At 44.1% G+C, this 22,780-nt stretch overlaps 1 protein-coding gene across 1 annotated transcript in view; it reads left to right on the top strand.

Annotated features, from left to right (window-relative positions):
* The window catches only part of adgrb3 (adhesion G protein-coupled receptor B3), a 791,427-nt gene that overhangs the window by 417,271 nt on the left and 351,376 nt on the right, over window positions 1-22,780 (top strand). The window contains exons 13-14 of the mRNA XM_080191979.1: window positions 13,530-13,676; window positions 15,426-15,501. Coding sequence (XP_080048105.1) covers window positions 13,530-13,676; window positions 15,426-15,501 — 223 coding nt within the window. The remainder of the gene's footprint in view (window positions 1-13,529; window positions 13,677-15,425; window positions 15,502-22,780) is intronic.

Genomic DNA, 22,780 nt, shown 5'->3' with positions numbered 1-22,780 from the left:
AACTCACCCAATGATGTTGCCCAAGGATCGGTATTAGAACCACTTTGATTTATATAAATGGCATGAACTTGGGAATACAGGACAGAATTTCAATGTTGGAACGAAACTCTGAGAAATATTAAAAAGGGAGGAGGCTAGTAACAGACTGCAGGATGATGTGGAGAGACTGGTGAAATGGGCAGACAGATGGCAGCTGAAATTTAACACAGAGAAGTGTGAAGCGATATGTATTCTGGTAGGAAGAGTGAAGACAAATAGGCAAAATAAGCTAAGTACTGTATGTGTCATCACAGCCAGCTGAAGTGGCTGCCTTTTGACCTTAAAGATGGCCACTGAGATCAGTCTGCACATCTGCGGAGCAATTGGCCAACATCAGTCAAAAGCATTCAGGATGGGAAAACTGCATTGACTTGTAGACGTGCGGAAGATGTACATCATCTGCAAACTTGTCAAGTCAGATGCTTTCTCATTCAGAAGTGGTCATGCAGCCTGATGGACAAGGCTTCAGTTTAAACCGTGATATTGTCAGAAGGTTGTAGGTTCAAATCCTGCCCTGATCGGGTTGCACACAGTCTGGTCCAACTTCATGTAACTGAACCCCCCTCCCACTCCTGAGTTGAAAGCAATGATTCTCCTGTCAAACATTGCAGGGCTCTTCACTGAAGCTGTATTTTTTTTGCAGTTTTGTTTACTTATTTCTCACTCACCTTTTGTATTTTGTTTAGTTTCTAACAAATAAGCAAACTGTAATGAATTCCCTCGTGCTGACCTGAATGGATTCTCTTACCTGAGATGGGGGAGGGCTGAATCAGACACATATCTCTGATAATGAGGCGTTAATATATTGGAAATGATATACCTGGCTTTCTGCATTAGGAATCCTGTTATATCACTGGTAGAGAGCACAGACAATTGTATCACGCTTTCTTGTCAGCGTGGCCGACGATTTGAACATCTCGTGAGATTTCCCGTTCCGTTGCTGATCCTGCCAGTTGGAAACAGGAGAGAAAATTCCTCTCCCCTCTCCACGTCTGCAGCATTTCTGCATGCGCAAACTGTGCTCCTCCCGATGGTTGTGGTCCATTGCGTTGGTGTTACACCCAGCTTAAACTAAAGAGGGGCAGAGGAACAGAAAATGCTGGGGTTGATTGAATGGCCTGGATAGAGTGAGGAGTTTCACAACCAACTGTGTTTACACCAGTCCAACGCCAGCATCTCCATGTCCTGGATAGAGTGTTTCCATTGGTAGGAGAGATTAGGACCCGAGGGCTCAGCCTCAGAATAAAGAGACGACCCTTTAGAACCAAGATAAGGAGGAATTTCTTTGGCCGGGTAGTGGTGAATCTATAGAATTCATTGCTACAGAATGCTGTATTTAATTTGTGTATTTGAGACAGAGATAGATAGGTTCTCGATTGGTAAGGGGATCAAAGGTTATGGGGAAAAAGCAGGAGAATGAGGTTCAGAAACTTATCAGCCATGATTGAATGGTAGAACAGACTCGATGGGCTGAATAGCCTAATTCTGCTCCGATACCTTATGGTCCTGTGCACGAACCTTTGAAGATGGCAGGACAAGGTTATGAGATCCTTAGATTTATTCATGGTGGAAAAAAGTACAAAAGCAAGGAAGTTACACTAAATTTTTATTAAACATGTTCAGCTGTAGCTGGAGAGTCCAGTTCTGTGCATGACATTTTAAGAGGATTTATAAGCCCTTGGGGAGGGTACAGGAGATTTACTCGAGGGTCTCCTATTATGAGGGGAGATGGAAACTGTGGTTATTCTCTTGAGAGTAGGCAAGCTTAAGATTTCATTGTGGTGTTCAAAATCGTGATTAACTTTGATAGAATAAATAAGGAGAAAATGTGTCTGGTGGCAGAAGGGTCAGTAACCAGAAGACACAAGTTGATTCACAGCAGAACCCAAAGATGACAAGAGGAAATACCTCTTTATTCCCCAAAGTGGTTGTTTTGATTTGGAATACTGTCCGTGAAAGGACAACAGAAGCCCATTCAATTGTAACATCCAAACGGGAGCAGGGTAAGTATTTGAAAGGGAAACCTTTGCAAGGTGGTGGAGAAAGGGCAAGGCAACATGTATTTTTGGATAGCTCTACCTGATAGCTGGCATAGATATGGATGGGCCAAATGGACTCCTTAACATTGTGTGATTCTGTGATGTGCTGTTTTAACAGCTTGTCAACTTGTCTTCTCACTTTTAAAACAGATGCAGCAAAACACCAATTCTTCCTAGGTCCCTCTTGTTTTTCAAGTGTCTCCCCTTGAGTTTGTATTTACTCACATTATTTTCCTCCCAGCATATTACTCAACATTTCACTCCATCAACTTTCAGCTGACATTCAGCTATCTGTATTGATAACCTGTCCATATTTCCCTGATGTCTCTGACAGCTCTCTTCACCACTGCTTTCACACACCTTCCTGTTTGAGTGCTCTTTGCCGGGTTTGATTTAGTCTTGTCTCACTAAAGGATAACAGTGACCCCTGGGGGACACCGCAGTTTAGCTGATTGCAGTCCAAAACACATTTATCATAACTCCACTTCCCATCCTTTAACTCAGTTCTTGCACACACTCCCTTTAGCACCATGCACTTTCATTTTATTACAAGCTTCTTGTGTGACACAGCGAATCTTACTGCTAACATTGCACTTGCTGAAATCCTGCATGTTCATAATTTAAATATTGTCTTGACACTTTTAAGTTCACACTTGGAACTAATCTATTAAAGCTCTCTGCGTTTATAATGTACTCCACTGTTCTGAAAGATTTTCCTACTTTTTTCATTGCTCAGAAGTGTTGTACATTTGTTTTATCATTTCGTGTTGCTGTTTTTGGCACATCACTGAGTCAAGCGACACTTTGGTTCCTGAAACTGATCTATCATAACCTCATGAAAAGCAGTCAGCTTTGGTTCAGTGCTGAATATGATCTCATTGAATGGCAGAGCAGACACAGTGGGTTGAATGGCCCACTCCTGTTCCTACTTCCAATGGTCTGGTATCTAAACCCCTAAAGTTAATGCCCTAATTTCTTCTTCAATCTGCTGCAGACGACAGCACGTAAAGACTAATCCCCTTTCTACGCCCTTTAATTTATGATATGTCGTAGCTCTTTTAATCAAAGCACCATAATTAGCACCAGCATGTCAAAGCACAGCACTTTATCATTTCTTCGATTGCAGTTCCTCATTATTGGATTCAAATAAATGTACCAAACAGAGTTCAGGAATGTGCGTCAGAAATTTTATGTGGCACTGACCTTTCATCTCAACACTGATACTGATCCTTCACCTAACATTGATCCTTCACCCCGACACTGGCCCTTCACCCCGACACTGGCCCTTCACCCCGACACTGGCCCTTCACCCAATATTGACACTCACACTGACCACGACGCTGACCCCCCCCCTCCCCCACTAACCTTTACGTGACACTTTGCTTCTTTTTGTTTCTAAGCTCAGTTTATTTTTTAATGGCTATTCCCTTTAAGTTTCTAATTTATCATCTGTTATTATTGAATCTGGTTCCTTTTCCATTCCATCTATTATCAGGTCACAGGGGCGGCACGGTAGCACAGTGGTTAGCACTGCTGCTTCACAGCTCTAGGGTCCTGGGTTCGATTCCCGGCTTGGGTCACTGTCTGTGTGGAGTTTGCACATTCTCCCCGTGTCTGCGTGGGTTTCCTCCGGGTGCTCCGGTTTCCTCCCACAGTCCAAAGATGTGCGGGTTAGGTTGATTGGCCATGCTAAGAAATTGCCCCTTAGTGTCCTGGGATGCGCAGGTTAGAGGGATTAGTGGGTATAATATGTAGGGATATGGGGGTAGGGCCTGGGTGGCATTGTGTTCGGTGCAGACTCGATGGGCCGAAGGGCCCCTTTCTGTGCTGTAGGGTTCTATGATTCTATGATTATTTCAGCTTAGCCAAACTATATTTACTTTACCAAGCAATTTCTCTCTGTACGTATTAATGTGTTATGATTCCCCTCTCCATTTTCTGATTGTGTTTTTAGACATGAATAGCCTTTATTAATATTGCATCGTGACATTGCGTCTTAAAGCTACAGGACTATCCATTATTTCCAAGATCACAAAATAGGGGAAGATGATAAAGGTCACTTGCCCCATGTTACTTTCTCCATCCAGAGCAAAGACTCCAATCTTCTCTTTATCATAGCAAACGACTACCAATGAATCCAAAGTTTTCATCTCAATTCCCTTACCCAGAGGTTCATTCCATGCAATGTTCACCTCTCAGTGGAGGTGTTCCCAATTTCCACCCTAATTTGCCTTTTCCTGGTTTAGATGAGGAACCCCTTATCTTCTGAGTTTTTCTTTTACATTTCACAGCTTAGAGATCCTTATGAAGTCACCATTCGGGGACAGACGTTCAAACTTCTCCAGAATTCTTTCATGACTCAGTCCCCTGACAGTGCCTGCTGTGAATGTGAGAAGAAAGAACTTGCATTGGTATAGCACCTCGCACAGCCTCAGAACATCCCGATGTGCGTTAGTCCTAAAACAGCTCAGTTGTACTGTAGCGAAATGCAGCAGAGTTGGGGGACAGTAAGCACCCAAAAATAACTGAATGATAAATGGTCAGGCAATCTGTTTAATGGTGTGGGTTCAGTGATGGACACTGCTCAGGAAATTAGGGGAGAGCTCCACTCCAAGGGACTGTGTCCTCAGCCCCTTACTATACTCATTTTTACCTATAACTGTGTGGCCAAATTCCAGTCCAACTCGATTTTCAAGTTTGCTGGTGACATCACCGTCATGGGTCAGATTTGAAACAATGACGAGGTGGAGTACAGGAACGAGATAGAGAATCTGGTGAACTGGTGCGATGACAATAATCTCCCCCTCAGTGTCAACAAAATGAAAGAGATAATGATCAACTTTAGAAAGTATAGTGGAGGATACGCACCCCCCACCCCCCCGCCCCCGCATCCATGGGGGGGGCAAAGTGAAAATGGACAACAGCTTCAAATTTCTAGATATCCAGATCACCAACAACCTTTCCCGGTTCCTCAATGCTGACGATACAGTTAAGAAACCCCACCAACATCTTTACTTTCTCAGGAGGCAAAGGAAATTTGGCACGTCTGCTATGACCCTCACCAACTTTTACATCTGCACCATAGAAAACTTTCTTGGTGTGGCTCCTGCTCTGCCCAAGATCGCAAGAAACTACAAAGGGTTGTGAATGAAGCCCAGTCCATCACGCAAACCAGCCTCCCACCCATTGACACTGTCTACACTTCCCAATGCCTCGGGAAATGCAGCCAACATAATCAAAGATCCCAAGCATCCCGGACATACGCTCTTCCATCATCATCCATTGGGAAAAATATACAAAAGTCTGAGGACACGTACCAACTGACTCAAGAACATCTTCTTCCCTGCTGCCATCAGATTTTTGAATGGACCTACCTCGCATAAGTTGATCATTCTCTATACCCTCGCTATGACTGTAACACTACATTCTGCGCCCTCTCCTTTTTTTCTCTGAACAGCCTGATTTGTCTGTATAGCACACAAGCAATAATACTTTTCACTGTACACTAATACATGTGACAATAAATAAATCCAAATTCACTCCCCCTCTTCAAATATTGAACAAAAGCCTTTTTTTTGTATCCAGTTTCCTATCCCTTCAGTCTCACTGACTATGCAGCGCTCCATCAGTACCACACTAAAGTGACAACTTTGAATGCTTGCTCAATTCCCTGGCATTGAACTCAACTCTGTAATTTTCTGAGCAAGTGTGCTTCTGACTGACTCACCACAAATGAATTCAGGAACAAGATTCTTGTTGTACTATGAGGTGCATCCAATCCAACTCTTACTGCCATGTTCAAATGTCTCTGTTTAGTCAATTAAATGACCTTGCATGTGTAGCTTTAACCACCTCATTGAATCATCAAATCCCCACACTGCAGAAGAAGGCCATTTGGCCCATCACGACTGCACTGAATGCAATCTGACCCAGCCCCATTTCCGGAAACCTCACACATTTACCCTGCTAGTACTCCTGACACTCAGGGTCAATTTAGCGTAGCTAGTCAACCTAACCTGCACATCTTTGGACTGTGGGAGGAAACCGGAGCACCTGTCGGAGAAGGGAAAACTTCACACAGTCAGTCACCCGAGGCCAGAATTCAATCCGGGTCCCTGGCACAGTGGGGCAGCAGTGCTAACTGCTGTACCATCTCATTTAGAAGATTGTTTGCCATGGCATTCACAAATAATGGCGCAGTTTAGAAACCTCAAAACCAGCAGAGTAAGTTAAGCATCAAAGAATAGACACTGAAGTAATTGTGCAATACACCTTTGTAAATTGATTGAATGTGGCTGCAGTCATTGTGATTACAAACTTCCATGGTTTCTATCCCTTCACTCAGAGCTTTTGACAAATGTATTTATATACTTAAAGAATTTTTCAAATAATAAGTTTACTTATCAAGGGAATGCCAATAGACAAAAGGATTTTGTGATTTAACCCAGGAGGTAGATTATACAACAGTGCGATACAATGGATAACTACAACACAATCTGCTGAGCCAACAGCAACACAACACAGACCCTTTTGATTAAGCCAGTCAGTTGAAATTTCAAGACATGCTGATATATAATGCTGGAAGAACTCGCATCTGTGTTTGCTACGCGAACAAAACAATCTTCCTGTTTGTGTCATAGCAGTAGATAAGGTTATGGGAGTGGGGTGAGGGGGGGCTGGTTGAACACCCTCAGAACTCCTAATGGAAAGAAAGGTATAGCAGATGCTGAAAACCTGGAATAAAAAAACAGAAATTTCTGGAAATGTCCAGCTGGTCAGGTAACATCTGCAGAGGGAGAAATTTAATGTTTTAAAGGGTTGTAGGTTTTACACCAAAAGAAAAGATGTGATTTGCACACGTGGATTCAAACGAACAACAACATGTGTATTGGGTGGTGCTTTGGCACAATGGTTAGCATTGCTGCCTCACAGCGCCAGGGACTCGGGTTTGATTCCCGGCTTGGATCACTGTCTGTGTGGAGTCTGCATGTCTTCCCCATGTATGCCTGGGTTTCCCCTGTATGCCCCGGTTTCCTCCCACGGTCCGAAAGACGTGCTGGTTAGGTGCATTGGCCATGCTAAATTCTCCCTCAGTGTACCCAAACAGGTGCCGGAGAATGGCAACTAGGGGATTTTCACAGTAACTTTATTACAGTGTTAATGTAAGCCTGCTTGTGACACTAATAAATAAACTTAAACTCAAAGAGATAGTCACAGAGTACAAACTGAAACAAAACAGCAGCCTGTGCAACATCCTAAAACGTCTTCATCAAATCATGTGATCAGCTCTTAAAGCAATCATACAACCACTTAACAAAGTTAATGTTTCAGGTTTGTGAATTCTCATTAGGACAGACAAAATTCTCTCCATGTAGTTTGTACAGTAATAATTTTCTCAGCTTATTGTATGATTCGTGTAGAGGCTTGAGAAGTTAACCACTGAGAGGTTCTTTCTCTTGGCCTGGGAACCTAGAACATGAGGGCACAGTCACAAGATGAGGAGACAATCATTTTGAACTGAGGGAAGAAGATCTTTCTTCAGTCAAAGGGTTGTAAATCTTTGGAATATTTTACCCCAGAATATTGCAGATGCTTCATCACTGAGGCTGAATTAGACAGAATTATTGGCCCTTCGTGGAAAGCAAGGGATATGGGAGCTAGGGTTGTTTTCATGTCTTCTTGGTATTTATAAGAACCTTTTGACTGTACCTATCCTTTCGTTACAAGTGAGATTCCTTGATCTTTATTGCCCCAGTTCTGGAGGAGGTTACATTGGCTGCAGTTATGGACACTGTAGATCATTTGGTCATTTATCTCATCGCGGTTTGTGGGATCTTGCTGAACAAATACATGAGATACAGCAGAAATTGCTGGAGACAAGAATGTTTGGATAAAATGCTCAGACCTACTATCAGAAAGTTGCCAGCAGGGATTTTTGCTTTTCTCATTCCCTAATTAGCCTGACTCATACTGCATAAACACCATCAATATTAGGTCCTTGAATTTTTGACAAGGTTCCACATAGAAAAAATCCATGCACTCGGAGATAAATGTGACGTTGGCTAAAAATATTGCTTATTATTTATGGAAATCCTTTACACTGTAAGATATACTAATATAAAATGACAGAACTATTACTCCATGTAATTCAGAATTCTGATGTTGAAGCACAATTTTACAAAACCTGATGTATCAATTTAAGGTTAGAAGGTTAGTCTCTGCTGACTTGATTTCGATTAGACATTAAATGTTCTAATGCATATTGGAAGTTGATTAGAGATTAATTGTTCTCAGGCAGAGCTTGAGATCATTAGTGGTCAGAAGAAATTACTGGTTTTCTTTGGTTAGTTTTTATACTTTCATCAATAATTCCGACCTGGAAATGTCTGATACGCAAAGTGCGAATTATGTTCCAGAAGCAGGTCAGTAACTTTGGAAATTGGATAGAATGAAATTTCCCAGGATTACATCCAACTTGGGCTGTGATGAGAAAAAGAACGTGAGCGGACTGAGAAGGATTTCTGCATTTTGGACCAATAACCACAATTTAGTCTTAAGATGTGTACAATAGCTGATGTGGGAATTGGAAAAAAGAGTACGTGCAAATGGAACTGTGTTTAAGGTTTTTTTTAAGTTTATTAGTGTCACAAGTAGGCTTATATTAACACTGCAGTGAAGTTACTGTGAAAATCCCCTAGTCACCATACTCGGGTAACTGTGCGGGTACACTGAGGGAGAATTTAGCATGGCTAATGCGCCTAATCAGCACGTCTTTCGGAGTGTGGGAGAAACCGGAGCACCCGGTAAGAAACCCATGCAGACACGGGGAGAACATGCGGGCTCAACACAAGTGACCTAAACCGGGAATCGAACACCAGTCCCTGAGGAAGGAGCTCTAACCACTGTGGCACCGTGTCACCCGCAGGTACAATGGACTGACGGGAAAATGAATGGGGAGGGTATATCCCTCAGAGCATTTGCACAGTGCTGAGGAAAAAAGCAAAAATGTCATACCAGCTTTCAGCTTCACACTAATGTTGTATCAGTATCAGATTCCACCTTGAGTACTGTGTGTGGCTCTCTTCATCCACTCACATAGAGGCTGTTACCACCCTTGATAGTTCCAAGATTCAGGGGTTTAATATTGGAGGAAAATGGTTTGGGGAAATGTAATCTTATCCTCCTTGGGAAGGGGAAGCTAGTGGGCGATCTAGTTAAAATTTTCAAGATTCGGAGAAGTTTGTTGGCTTCAGGTGAAGGTTTTAAGCGTCAGAAGGTATAAGCGGAGCATGTTCAGGCAAGTAATTGGGTAAGTCATCACTTTCCATTCTGACAGGGACTGCATTATTCGTGTATATCAAGTAGCTTTCCATGCATAGCTACAAGACGGAGTGATTGATAGATAATAGGTTTGTGGAAAAGCCAGCATGGCAGCAAATATTAAACTGATGACAGTATAAATAAACAAGTTATCATAATTTATTACAGTTACAGAAAATTATTAAAATGAAGATTAAATATAAAATATGTGTGCACAGCTGTGATTATGGCGGTAATATGTTGCGAAATACAGGTCTCCTTAACTTACAGAATAGAAACGAAAGGTCCACTGCATTTTACATGTTGCATTAAAGTATCATAGGCTGTCAGGTTGTGTTAATTAAACTCTCAATCGTTTACTTATTATTTATGCGTTTTATAAAGCAAGGGATTGGACTGCCTCGTGGTCCATTTTTTCTATATCTTGTTTTTTAATGTTTATTTATTAGTGTCACAAGTCGGCTTACATTAACACTGCAGTGAAGTTGCTGGGAAAATCCCCTAGTCGCCACACTCTGGCACCTGTTCGGGTACATCGAGGGAGAGTTTATCATGGCCAACGTAGCTTTAAATTGAGGGTTGGTAATTATAGGACAGATGTCAGAGGTAGGTTCTTTACTCAGAGGGTAGTAAGGGCGTGGAATGCCCTGCCTGCAGCAGTTGTGGACTCGCCAACTTTAAGGGCATTCAAATGGTCAGTGGATAGGCGTATGGATAATATTGGAATAGTTTAGGTTAGAGGGTCATTGGATTGGTTCCACTGGTCGGCGCAACATCGAGGGCCGAAGGGCCTGTACTGCGCTGTAATGTTCTATGTTCTAACCAGCACATCTTTCAGACTGTGGGAGGAAACCAGAGCACCCAGAGGAAACACACACAGACACGGGTGGAATGGTTAATTCCATTGTACTTTTCCCTTTGCGCAAGTGGCAATCGGAGGCGTGATTGAAGAGTTTTCGAGAAAAGGGCACATTAAGCGAGGCCTGTTTTAACCGCAGACGTAGACTGTTACCTACCCCAATGTCGAGTCATGGGTGGATTGATCAGACAAAAGAGCTGAACCATCGATTGGGACTGTCTGATTTCTCCTTTAGCGTAAAAGTGCACAGGAACGTCTACTTAATCTGCAGATACTGGTCAATTAACGGAATGACCTTATCTGATAAATCAGCTGGAGCAGCACTGGTACAATTCAAGGCCAAGGGTTCCTGCAAGAACAATTTATAATCTATCACTCTCTGCAACTTCTCCCTCCCTCGATATCCTCAAAGTTATCGGCCAATTCATACAGATTCACATTTCTGACGTGTCCGAATGCAAAAGTGAAACTACACCCATTTATGGTGTTACTTCACCTAACTTGTCTAATTAATGGTCTTGGTTTAAGCTAAATTAGAATGGACTGAGGCTGATCAAAATTTTGATTTTTTTTTTAATTCATCTTTGGGATGTGGGTATCACTGGCTAAACCAGCATCTGTTGTCCATCCCTAATTGCCCTTGGGAAAGTGGTGGTGAGCTGCCTTCTTGAACTGTCATGATGTGGAGATGCCGGCGTTGGACTGGGGTAAAATGGAAAGAAATCCCACAACCCCAGTTTAAAGTCCAAACAGGTTTATTTGCAGCTTGTGCTACAAATAAACCTGTTTGGACTTTAAACTGGTGTTGTGGGATTTCTTCCTGTTCTTGAACTGTTGCAGTCCCTGAGGTGTAGGTTACATCCACAATGCTGTCAGGAAGGGAGTTTCTGGATTTTGACCCAGCGACATTGAAGGAACAGTGATGTATTTCCAAGTCAGGATGGTGAGTGACTGGGAGGGGAACACCCAGGTGGTGATGTTCCTAGGTATTTGCTGTTCTTGTCCTTCTAGTGGTTGGGGGTTTGGGAAGGTGCCGTCTAATCAATGTTGGTGAATTCCAGCAGTGCATCTTGTAGCTGGTACACAGGCTGCCATTGTTCATCGGTGGTGAAGAGAGTGAATGTTTTTGGAAGGGATAGCAAGTAAGAGGGCTGCTTTGTCCTGGATGGCGTCAAGCTTCTTGAGTGTTGTTGGAGCTGCTCTCATCCAGACAAGTGGAGAGCACTTCATTACATTCCTAACTTGTGCCTTGTAGACAGTGCACAGGCTTTAGGGAGTCAGGAGGTGAGTTAATCACCACAGGATTCCCAGCCTTTGACTTGCTCTGGTAGCCACAGTATTTATATGGCTTGTTCGGGGTTTCTGGTCAATGGTAACCCCAGTGGAAGATTCAGCATTGGTAATGCCATTGAATGCCAAGGGACAATGGTTAGATCCTCCCTTGTTGGAGATGGTCATTGCCTGGCACTTATGTGTTGCAAATGTTACTTACCATTTGTAAAAGGTCTTATTCCTGATTTTAACTCATGGCTGCAGCCGCGTGTGGAGGTCAGGTAGGGTGAAGCAAGGGCGGCAGCAAACCATCCCAGGTCCGGCAGCATGAGGTGGTTTTAACACTGCAGCCTGATCAGCGTGGGCCCAATCAGGTTTGTGTCCTGAACCAACAGAAAACTCGTCCACTGTGTGGAGTTTGCACATCCTCCTCGTGTCTGCGTGGGTTTCCTCCAAGTGCTCCGGTTTCCTCCCACAGTCCAAAGATGTGAATTGGCCATGCTAAAAAAAATTGCCCCTTAGTGTCCTGAGAAGCATGGTTTAGAGGGATTAGCGGGTAAATATGTTGGGATAAGGGAGTGAGGCCTGGGTGGGATTGTGGTCGGTGCAGACTCGATGGGCTGAATGGCCTCTTCCTGCACTGTAGGGTTTCTATGAGAATTGTACCTTCTATAAGGGTACATTGAGTGGACAAAGGTCACCACAGGTGATGAAGAGACGGTCCTGCTGTCAGGTAAGTAGCTGGGGTGTTTAGAATGGCCCAGTAATTAGGGTGGGCTGAGGGAGAGGCTTAAATTTCCTCGCTGGGCTTAGAATCATAGAATCCCTACAATACAGCCCATGAAGCCTGCATTAACCCTTTGATACAGTGTCTTTCCCAAGCCCTCTTCCCCATTCCACTCCTGCAACCCTGTGCATTTACCGTGGCTTCCATCTAATGTCCACATCTTGGGATTCTAAAGGAATTTTAACCCGGAGGAAACCCAGGCGGACTCGGGGAGAATGTGCAAACTCCTCACAGTCATTCGAGGCCGGAATTGAACCCGAGCCCCTGGTGCTGTGCAGCAGCAGTGCTAACCACCGTGCTACCGTGCCACCTCCATGAATAAATCTCCTAATCAGCTCTACTCCTTCTTTTACCACCTTTTCACTATTTATATGCCTAATTTATCACTGCAGCATTTCTTATCTGACCAGGTGCTGGACTTTACAGTTGCTAGTCAGATGCATATTCTCCTGGGCCCTCTCCTGCTCCTGACCCAGTTACAAAGACTCTTCTGACTGATTAATTCTTTGACAAAAAGCAAAGCTTTGGATTTTCACTGTAGCTGATGTTGTAAACTCAAATATCATAACTGAGGCTTTGCATTTCTTGTACTACTCGTCATGCATATTCAACAAGCCCAGTTTATTTCAGGTTTACCATCAATCAATCAACAATGGTAGTGCATACCTTCTCAGGGCTGAAGATGCTGTTTGCACTAAAGGTTTATAGAATGTCCATTCATCTCCGCACTGAAAGACCGGCAACCAAAACTATGGACATGGGCAGATTTGAACTGAGGTTTACTAGATTAATACCAGGACTATGTGGTTTGAGGAAAGCTTGGAGAGGTTAGGTGCGTATCCACTGGAGTTTAGAAGCGTAAGAGATGACTTGATTGAAAACGTTAAGATCCTGAGATGTGAACGAGGAGAAGATGTTGCTTCTTGTAGAAGAATCTATAACTAGGGATCACTGTTTAAAATAGGGGGTGGGATTTTCCTCCCCCTCCACTGTGCCATCATGGACTTGATGGACCGAATGACCCCCTTCTGCACTATAGAATTCTCTGATACTATAATTCTGTGATTGGTCATGAGCAGGTTAATATTTCAAAGAATGTGAAAAGAATATGTTGAGACTGAGTGATTTCTGTCTGTCAATTTGGCTCAAAGTTTTGTCTGTGATCTTGACTGAAGTTTGCCGTGAATCATATCTACTTGTGGTTTCTTATTAGTGGCCAGCATTCACAAGCTGCCTGCGGCATCTGTTCTGACCGATATCAACTTCCCCATGAAAGGAAGGAAGGGAATGGTCGACTGGGCGAGAAACTCGGAAGACAAAATTATTATTCCGAAAAACATATTCACACCCGCATCACCAGGTGAAACATTTATGGTTTATTTTGCATGTATTTATAAGGAGTAGCACACCTAATAGAGAATGGTGATCTTTGATTGACATTTTAAGAGGGGAGAGATGAATTTCCACTGGTGTTCTCTCAATTGTTTGTCAGTATTTGATTTATTATTGTCACATGTATTGGGAATACAGTGAAAAGTATTGTTTCGTGCACATTATACAGACAAAACATACCATTCATAAAGTACATAGGGGAGAAGGACAGGAGAAGGTGCAGAATATATCATAGGTAGGGTGTAGAGAAAGGTCAACTTAATATAAGGAAGGTCCATTCAAAAGTCTGATGGCAGCAGAGGAGAAGAGCTGTTCTTGAGGCGATTGGTACGCAATCTGGGACTTTGGGCCCAATTTTGTCACCTAGTTGTGCCCATTTTCGGGCACAAAAACTTGGGAAAGTCGGGCATGAGGCGATCCGTGCCCACCTTCAAGCCAGTTCCCCCTTTACCAAAGCCCGGAAATGGCCGTGATTGGGACCACACCCAAAATGGGCACGACAGCCAATTCAATGTATTTGCGCGCGTTTAAATTGACTTAATGGGCTGCACGCCCAACTTTACCGGAACTTCCCCCCCCCCCAACCCCTTTACCACCGCATTTGCCCAACCAGAATGGGCGCAAAACGGACATGCTCCACAAAAGTCTGATTCGGGCGGGCACTCCAGTCAGTGAGGGGGTGAGTGTCGGGTGTCCGACGGCTCTCTGCTTGAGATTGGTTGGGGGTGGGGGGGGTGAGGAGGGTGTGATGGCTGTCAGCCTGAGATCAGTGAGGAGGAAGGGGAGTCCGCTGCCACTCTGCCTGTGATCAGTGAGGGGAAAGGAGGGGGGGAGGCCCGCTGTCACTCTGCCTGAGATCGATTGGGGGTGGGGGGAAGGGTAGGGGCCTGTGATCGGTCTGGGTGGCGGGTGTGAGCGGATAAGGGGGCAGTAAGGTTGAAGGGGTGGGGCAATGTCTGTGGGGGTCGGGGGTTGGCATTATCCTGCCCGGGAGCAATGTGGCAGGGGAGCCGCGCTCAACCTTTCTTTTTCCGCACGCGCGCCGTTGGAGGCGCCAATCAGAGCTGCAGGATTTCGGGCATGTTGAAGCCCCACCTACAGGTTTCTGCAGTGCGATTCAGAATCGTTGATACTTTTGCAGGCAGAGCGCCAGAGAGCGGGTCTAAAAGTCAGATCTGAAACACCTCCAGTTTCAAGTCCGTCCAGCACTTAGAATCAAAATGGTAAAATAGGGCCCTTTGTATCTTTTTCCCGATGGAAGAAGGTGGAAGAGAGAATGTCCGGGGTGCGCGAGGATCCTTAATTATGCTGGCTGCTTTTCCGAGGCAGCAGGAAGTGTAGACAGAGTCAATGGATGGGAGGCTGGTTTGTGTGATGGACTGGGTTGCGTTCACAACCCTTTGTAATTACTTGCATCCATGGTCAGAGCAGGAGCCATACCAAGCTGTGATACATCAGGATCTCTTTCGCCCATATTCTGCCAAAGCAGAAATTTACCCCACTCTCTGATGTGTGACCAGTCCTGGCAAATTTTGTAAGATATGTTCAAAAGAGAAATGGATAACTGGTTGAGGGGGAATCTTTTACAGATCTTTGGGAAAGGAGTGGGGAAATGGGACTAATTGGATGGTTCATGCAAAGGAATCAGCAGTTGTTAGATGGGATGAATGGCCTCCTCCTTGTGTTGTAAGATTCTATGATTTGATTTTTTTTTCAGAGCTGGACGATTCGGCTGTCTTTGTTCTTGGCACGATATTCTACAAAAACCTGGGACTCATTTTGCCCTCCCCAAGGTAAGACTGAGACGATACTCTTTCACCAGCCAGTTACTCACTGCTCCAAACTTCCATTTTTTGTTGGCTTTCTCTATTGCTTGAAAATCTGGTGAAAGTGTTAGCTGCCATCTCCCTAACTGTACCCGAAAGGACAAAAAAGTTCCACTTTTTAACAGGATTCTGATATTCTGAGAAAGCAGCACGGTGGCACACTGTTGGCACTGTTGCCTTACAGCGCCAGGGACCAAGGTTCAATTTCGGCCTCGGGTCAGTGTCGGTGTGGAATTTGCATGTTCTCTGGATGCTCCGGTTTCTTCCCACAGTCCAAAGATGTGCAGGTTAGGTTGATTGGCACTGGTAAATTGACATAGTGTCAGAGGATTAACAGGGTAAATGTTATGCGAAAAGGGCCTGGGTAGGATTGTGGTCGGTACACACTCAATGGGCCGAATGGCCTCCTTCTGCACTGTAGGGGTTCTATGATGATGATAATCCTTTTGCTGTGATCTTTAGACTGTGACCTTAAAACTGGCTCTTTAAACCATGGCTTGGAGAGCTGAGAGTTCTCCAGTATCATTTCTCAACACGAAAACGAAAGGGACTCATTAATTTTGCTTGCAGGATCTTGCGTGCGCACTTTACCTGACCATTTGCCGATATCACAAGAATTAACGATAATTCAAAAAGCTCATTTGTGCAAATCACTTCCAAGCGCATTTCTCAGAGCTTTCACCCTTTTACACAGTGACCTACTTAATTTGTAGTTCGTAGCTGTCGTGTTTGAGTGTTCCTCTTTTCTTTCACCGTTTCTCGCTCTTTGATTAGTCATTCATTCATGACAGAACCCTGTCTGTAAAACACTGGAATGAACTGCAAGAAATTCTACAGCGCTGAGCAGTCTTACATAGCCTGAAGCCAGTGTATGAGAGTTAGATTGTCTTTCAAATAAAAAAAAACACAGAAATACTGTAGCATGTTGACTCTAAGCAACTGTGGAATACTTCCCTGTAAATACTATTTACAGGACCTTCCACGTCAGTATATTTTAGTTAGATCCGCTTTTTATTTGGTATTGTTTAAGCTCACACTCTAGTTATTTATCATATTAAAGGCTTTAATTACCACATTTTTTATTGGTAAGAACTGTAAAATGTTATTCATTCACAGGATGTGGACATTGCTGGCATGGCCAGCATTTATTACCCCTTCTTAAATGTCCTTGAGAAGGTGGTGGTGAGGCACCTTGTTGTAATGCTGCCGTCCATGTGGGGTTGATACATTAATGCTAATGTCTCGCTTTGCAGCTGAGTTCAGACGTCACAATTTGTTTTTTTTTTCCGTCATATATAGGGCAGAAATCCACAACTCATGGTTAGCACTGTATCAAAGACCTGGGTTCAATCTCCAGGTTGGGTCACTGCCTGTGTGGAGTCTGCACATTCTCCCCGTGTCTGTGTGGGTTTCTTCCGGCTGCTCCGGTTTCCTCTCACAGTCCGAAAGGCGTGCTGGTTAGGTATATTGGCCACGCTAAATTCTCCCTTACTGTACCCCAATAGGTGCCAGAGTGTGGCAACTGGGTGATTTTCACAGTAACATCATGGCAGCATTAATATAAGCCAGCTTGTGACACCAATTTAGAAGTCCACCACATTGTTGTGGGTCTGGAGTCACATTTAGGCCAGATCAGGTAAAAGCAACAAATTCCCTTCCCTAAAGGAACCAGCTATGTTTTTAGGACAATTGACAGTGATTTCATTAGACTTTTAATTCCAGATTTTTATTGAACTCAAATTTTATCATTTAAGTGGTGGGATTTGAACCTGGGTCCCCAGAACATCACCCTGGGTCTCTGGATTAGTAGTCGAGTGACAACACTGCGCCACCATTTCCTCAAATGTACTTTAATTAATAATGTTTTGATGGTATTCAGATACCCACTAGTTATTGGCATCTAAATGAATTGCTTCATTTTCCTTAATTACCTCCTTCAATACTCTCCAATTCCAGCACTTCATCTTTTTAAAATGGATGCTCTAATCACTCCATTTGTGCAGCTAAATATCCCTGTCAATCAGGTCAGTTCATGAAAGTGCTGTAGTGCCAAGGGATTCACTTAAATTTTCTGTTCCCTGGAGAGTCAGCGATACCCCAGAAACAATTGTGCAGATGCTGAGGGACAAGTCTAAAGCCCCCACACAAGGACCGCACAGTAATGTTACACAGAGACTCTGTTTCAACTTCCATTCAACAATTTCCCTTGTGTCTGGAACCCTCCAGAATTCTGATTTGAAGTCATGAAGACTTCCACACGCCTGACTCTCTCTGCAGAAAAATTAGAAGGATTAAAACCAGTTCTAACCCCTGGGTAACCATGGTACTGAACCCCTGACCACCCACTGGCTTCTCAACTATGCCCTGGGGAGGGCTCCACTCTCCAGGCTCGCCCCCCACCTCCCTACCTACCTGACTAACCACTGCCCCCCAGCCCCCCCCCCCCCCCCCCACGACCAACTATGCCCATCCCCTAACCAGGCCACCCAACTAATCCCCCCAACACAACACCACCACCCCCATCCCCAACTACCCCCTGTGACCTCCACATCACTCAATTAACACCCACGACCCCTTAGTATCCCCCCACCCACCCAGCCCCATGACCTACACCCCCCCCTTTCCATTGACTAATCCCTCCCCCCTCCCAAGTCTCGAATAACTACCCCCACCTTCTCCCTCTATTCTGCTCATCTGACTACCTCCCCCCCCCCCCCCACCCCACCTCCCGACTCACCCTGAACCCCTCCTATCCACTTACCTTACAGCCACTTACCTCCCCTCCTGTCAAAGTGGCTGGCATCTTTAAACTAGGTTAGCGAGTGCTGTAGAAAGGGAGCATGCCTTGGTTCCCTTGGCAACCCTGCCCCGCACTGCAGGCCTCCAAGAGATGCTGCACAGTTCTCACCAGGCCAGGGTCAGTGCTTGACCGAGCAGTGGGCAGCTCCTGACTGAGGTAAGTCAGGGGCACAGTGGTGGCCATCTGGGAAGATTCCAATATTATGTTAAAAAGCATCCTAATGGCTTCAGGTTGCACTTTCACTGCACGTTATATCTATCTTGTACGCAAGCAGCTCATTATTCTTTAGAGAGGAACTTAATGTACTCAATATTGGTCCAAATAAGCCCTCTGATCACCATATGTTCCTGAGGCTTTGTGCAAGCTTTTTGGCAGAACTGCTTACATGCGTAGAGTTTTAAAATACCCCTCACTGATTAATAAGAGGAACCTGCAGCAGTTTGAAGATGCTTTGAATGAGTAATGTGTAGCAATAAACAAGCCAGTGAGTGCAAGATAAATTTAACTTCTTTAATTGAATTTTAAGTGGAGGTAGACCATTAAGTCTTTGCTATCTGACCTAATTAACCAAAGTTTAACTATTTTTAATGCTGTAATGTCACTTGTCCCAATTATTGATAACTCTCCTGTGGACTCGCAAGCTGAGAGACAGCAGCAAACAGATATTAATCTAGACCGATGAACCTCCCTGTATGTTACATAGATTAATGCATCTGGTAAAATAGAGGGACAAAGAATTTCACATGATGAAGCAAATGCTTTCTGAATCCCCACAACACAATGTGATTCCACATCAATACTCTTCCATTTCACGGTCAGGTGTTCCAGGTGAAATAAACCTCCTTTATTCTCACGTTGTATGGTTCCTTTCACAGAGATTCTCTAAGGTTTTGACCACAGTCAGGACTATCCATTGAAAATTGAACATGTTGGGACTCAGCTGCAGGTTTCAATCTGATTCAAGGTTGATTAATTTTTTTAAAAAAAGTTTATTTACTAGTGTCACAAGTAGGGAAGAGGGAACTGAACTGAATGTGTTATCTCCAAATTTGCAGATGATACAAAGTTGGGTGGGAGGGTGAGCTGTGAGGAGGGTGCAGAGATGCTTCAGCATGGCAGATGCACTAGAATGTGGATAAATATGAGGTTATCCACTTTGGTAGCAATAATAGGAAGACAGATTATTACTTGAATGGATGTAAATTGAGAGAGGTGGATACTCAACGAGACCTTGGAGTCCTCATGCATCAGTCGCTGAAAGTAAGCACGCAGGTACAACAGGCAGTAAAGGAGGCAATTGGTATGTTGGCCTTTACAACGAGAGTATAAGTTTGAGTATAGATATAAGGATGTTTTGCTGCAATTGTATAGGGCGTTGGTGAGGCCACACCTGGAGTATTGTGTGCAGTTTTGGTGTCCTTACCTGAGGAAGGATGTCCTTGCTACAGAGGGAGTACACCAAAGGTTTACCAGGCTGATTCCTGGGATGGCAGATCTGCCATGTGAGGACAGACTAAGTCAGTAGGATTATATTCACTGGAGCTTAGAAGAGTGAAAGGTGATCGCGTGGAAGCTTATAAAGTTCTAACAGGGTTAGACAGGGTAGGTGCAGAAAGAATATTCCCAATGGTGGGGGAGTCCAGAACTAGTGGTCATAGTTTGAAGATAAGGGGTAAACCTTTTTTTGAACTGAGGTGAGGAAAAATTTCTTCACTCAGAGAGTGGTGAACGTGTGGAATTCACTACCACAGAATGCAGCTGAAGCCAAAACATTGTTGGATTTCAAGAAGAAATTAGATATCGCCCTTGGAGTTAAAGGGATCAAAGGATATGGGAGGAAGGGGGGACGTCAGGATATTGAATATGATGATCAAAATGAATGGTGGAGCAGGCTAAAGGGGCCGAATGGTTTACTTCTGCTTCTAGTTTCTAAGTTTCAGTGCTTACAATGGAGTTCGGTGCGAGTGTGACCCCAGGTGTGTAGGCCAGACATCCCAGTGACTAGTGGATCACATCAGCAACAAGAGCCTCCACAGCGTCCAACAATAGATGTGACTCCGCAATTGAGAAACACTTACTGAACAATCCCAAGTGTGCTAAAAAAAATTACACTAATCGATTTAAGTTTATCAGTTGGACTTGCAGTTTGGCTCACATATATGTTTTGGAAACTATATATATTCACACGCAGGATGCCTTTGCAAGCAAGAAGATTACATCCATGCATTGCATCCTTTTCAACTAGATGAAGACTTGGGGGAAGCCATTCCCTGGTTCATTCCCCATGGCAATGGCTTAAATAAACAGAGTCAATTGCCTGGTTTGAATTTTAATGAAAGAGCACTGCAGTCTCTTTTACTCCGCAGGTGTGTCGGTCCACCTTGTTGTCAAACGAGGGGCATACACACGGTGGGTCGTGCGTGGGCTGCTCTTGGATGTTTCAAGAGTGGCCTAGTACTTTGCGTCGTTGTGTGTGCTTAAAACTGGACCAGCAGATGGGCACCACAACAGCTCAGTGACTATCACTGCTAGCTGTGCAGATACTTGATTTGGGCCAGTGTCTGTGGGAGTTTACGCATTCTCCCTGTGGTTGCGTGGGTTTCCTCCGGGTGCTCTGGTTTCCTCCCACACCCCAAAGATGTGCTCTTAGGCTGATTGGTGTACCAAATTGACCCTACACTATTCTCCCCTGTATCTGGTTACAATAGGGGTACCATGTGCATACACACAGGGCAAGATAGGTGTAGGAAAATGCTTTGTTAAGATGGCGGTGCGGGCTCATTGGGCCGAAGGGCCTGTTTCCTGTGCTGGGTTGTTCTTTGTTCTTAAAATCTCCCTAGTAAACTCTCCATTGCAGTGTCTCCACCAATCACTTGTCAACCAATCGCCAGCTTCTTTTCAGGCAGTATAAATAATTGTTCCCTTTGAGATTTGATATTCTTGCAACTCTGCCTTGGTGGATGTAAGAACACAAGCTTTGACAGCATATTTCTTATTTTTCTCAGAAATACCCAAGATCTAGATGACCAAGTGACAACTTACTACATGTTTGCACATTCTTAACCTGATTATTTAGTCTACTTATATATATCAATTTTACGATATAAGCTGCAGTGTAATTCAACCTTACAGCTACAAAAATATGTCCTGAATAAAATAACATTATTATAAGGACAATGATTTAATTCTTTCTTTCAATAAGGCAAATATTGTGTTCTCCCTGCGCCTGCGTGGGTTTCCTCCAGGTTCCTCCCACAGTCCGAAGGACATGCTAGTTTGGTGCATTGGCCATGCTAAATTCTCCATCAGTGTACCTGAACAGATGCCGGAGTGTGTCGTCTAGGGGATTTTCACAGTAACTTCATTGCAGTGTTAATATAAGCCTACTTGTGACAACAATAAATAAACTTGAACTTATTGTTCTGCAGTGTCCACTAATCGCACAAAGTTGTGAGCACACTGGTAAACATCTTCTAAGTCACCTAGGTATGCATCTGAGCTTTGAACATCACCTAACGCCCAGACAAACCTACCCTGGTGATTGTCTGTAGGCTGGGCGTGTGGATTCTGGATCTTACAGGCCCAAAGGCTAAGCAAGTCCTCATTTGTTTGTTACAGGCACAATCATTTGCCTTTGTCTCCCCCCCACCCCCCCACCATTGCAGCAGTGTGAAGCCTGAGATAATTGTAACTGTAGATTTGATTCCTGAGAATTCGCTTTTTCCAATGGGAATTACTTGCTCAGTCAATTCAGCTCAGCCATCCATCTCTGCATTTTCAACTGCTATGCATTAAGCAGAGCTTCAGATTAGAATCCTGCCCTGAAAAGAGGGTCCACCCAAAAGCTGAAGCCACTTGCGAAGATTTCCTGCTTTTTAACACTTTGTGGGTGGGGCTGCAGAAGACTTCCACAACCGCAAGCCATTCCAAAGCACTTTGGCTGCCATGCTTCCTACATTACCACAGCAGGGGCACATCATTGGCAGCAATTTGCACACAGCAAGATCCCACAAACAATAGTGTGGCAATAGGCAGATAACCTGATTTGGTGATGTTGATCGGGAGACACATATTGTTTGAAGTTTATTTTCTTAGCGTCACAACTAGGATTATATTAATATTGCAAGAAGTTGCTGTGAAAATTCCCTAGGCACCACACTCCAGCGCCTGTTCGGGTACACTGAGGGAGAATTTTGCATGGCCAGTGCACCTAACCAGCACATCTTTCAGACTGCGTGAGGAAACCGGAGCACTTGAAGGGAATCCATGTAGACGGGGAGAATGTGCAGACTCTGCATAGGCAGTGAGCCAAGGCAGGAATCAAACCTGGGTCTTTGGCACTGTGAGACAGCAGTGTTAAACACTGTGCTGCCCATATTGGGCATTGACATCATGAAGACTGAAATCGTGGGACAGCTGAGAGGGTTAGGGGACCTTGATTTAACA

The sequence above is a fragment of the Carcharhinus amblyrhynchos genome, chromosome 7 (assembly GCF_965287045.1).
Source record: "Carcharhinus amblyrhynchos chromosome 7, sCarAmb.v2.hapA, whole genome shotgun sequence".
In the NCBI taxonomy this organism is placed as follows: domain Eukaryota; kingdom Metazoa; phylum Chordata; class Chondrichthyes; order Carcharhiniformes; family Carcharhinidae; genus Carcharhinus; species Carcharhinus amblyrhynchos.
Note: the sequence above shows the minus strand (reverse complement) of the source record. Positions and strands in the feature narration are given on the sequence as shown.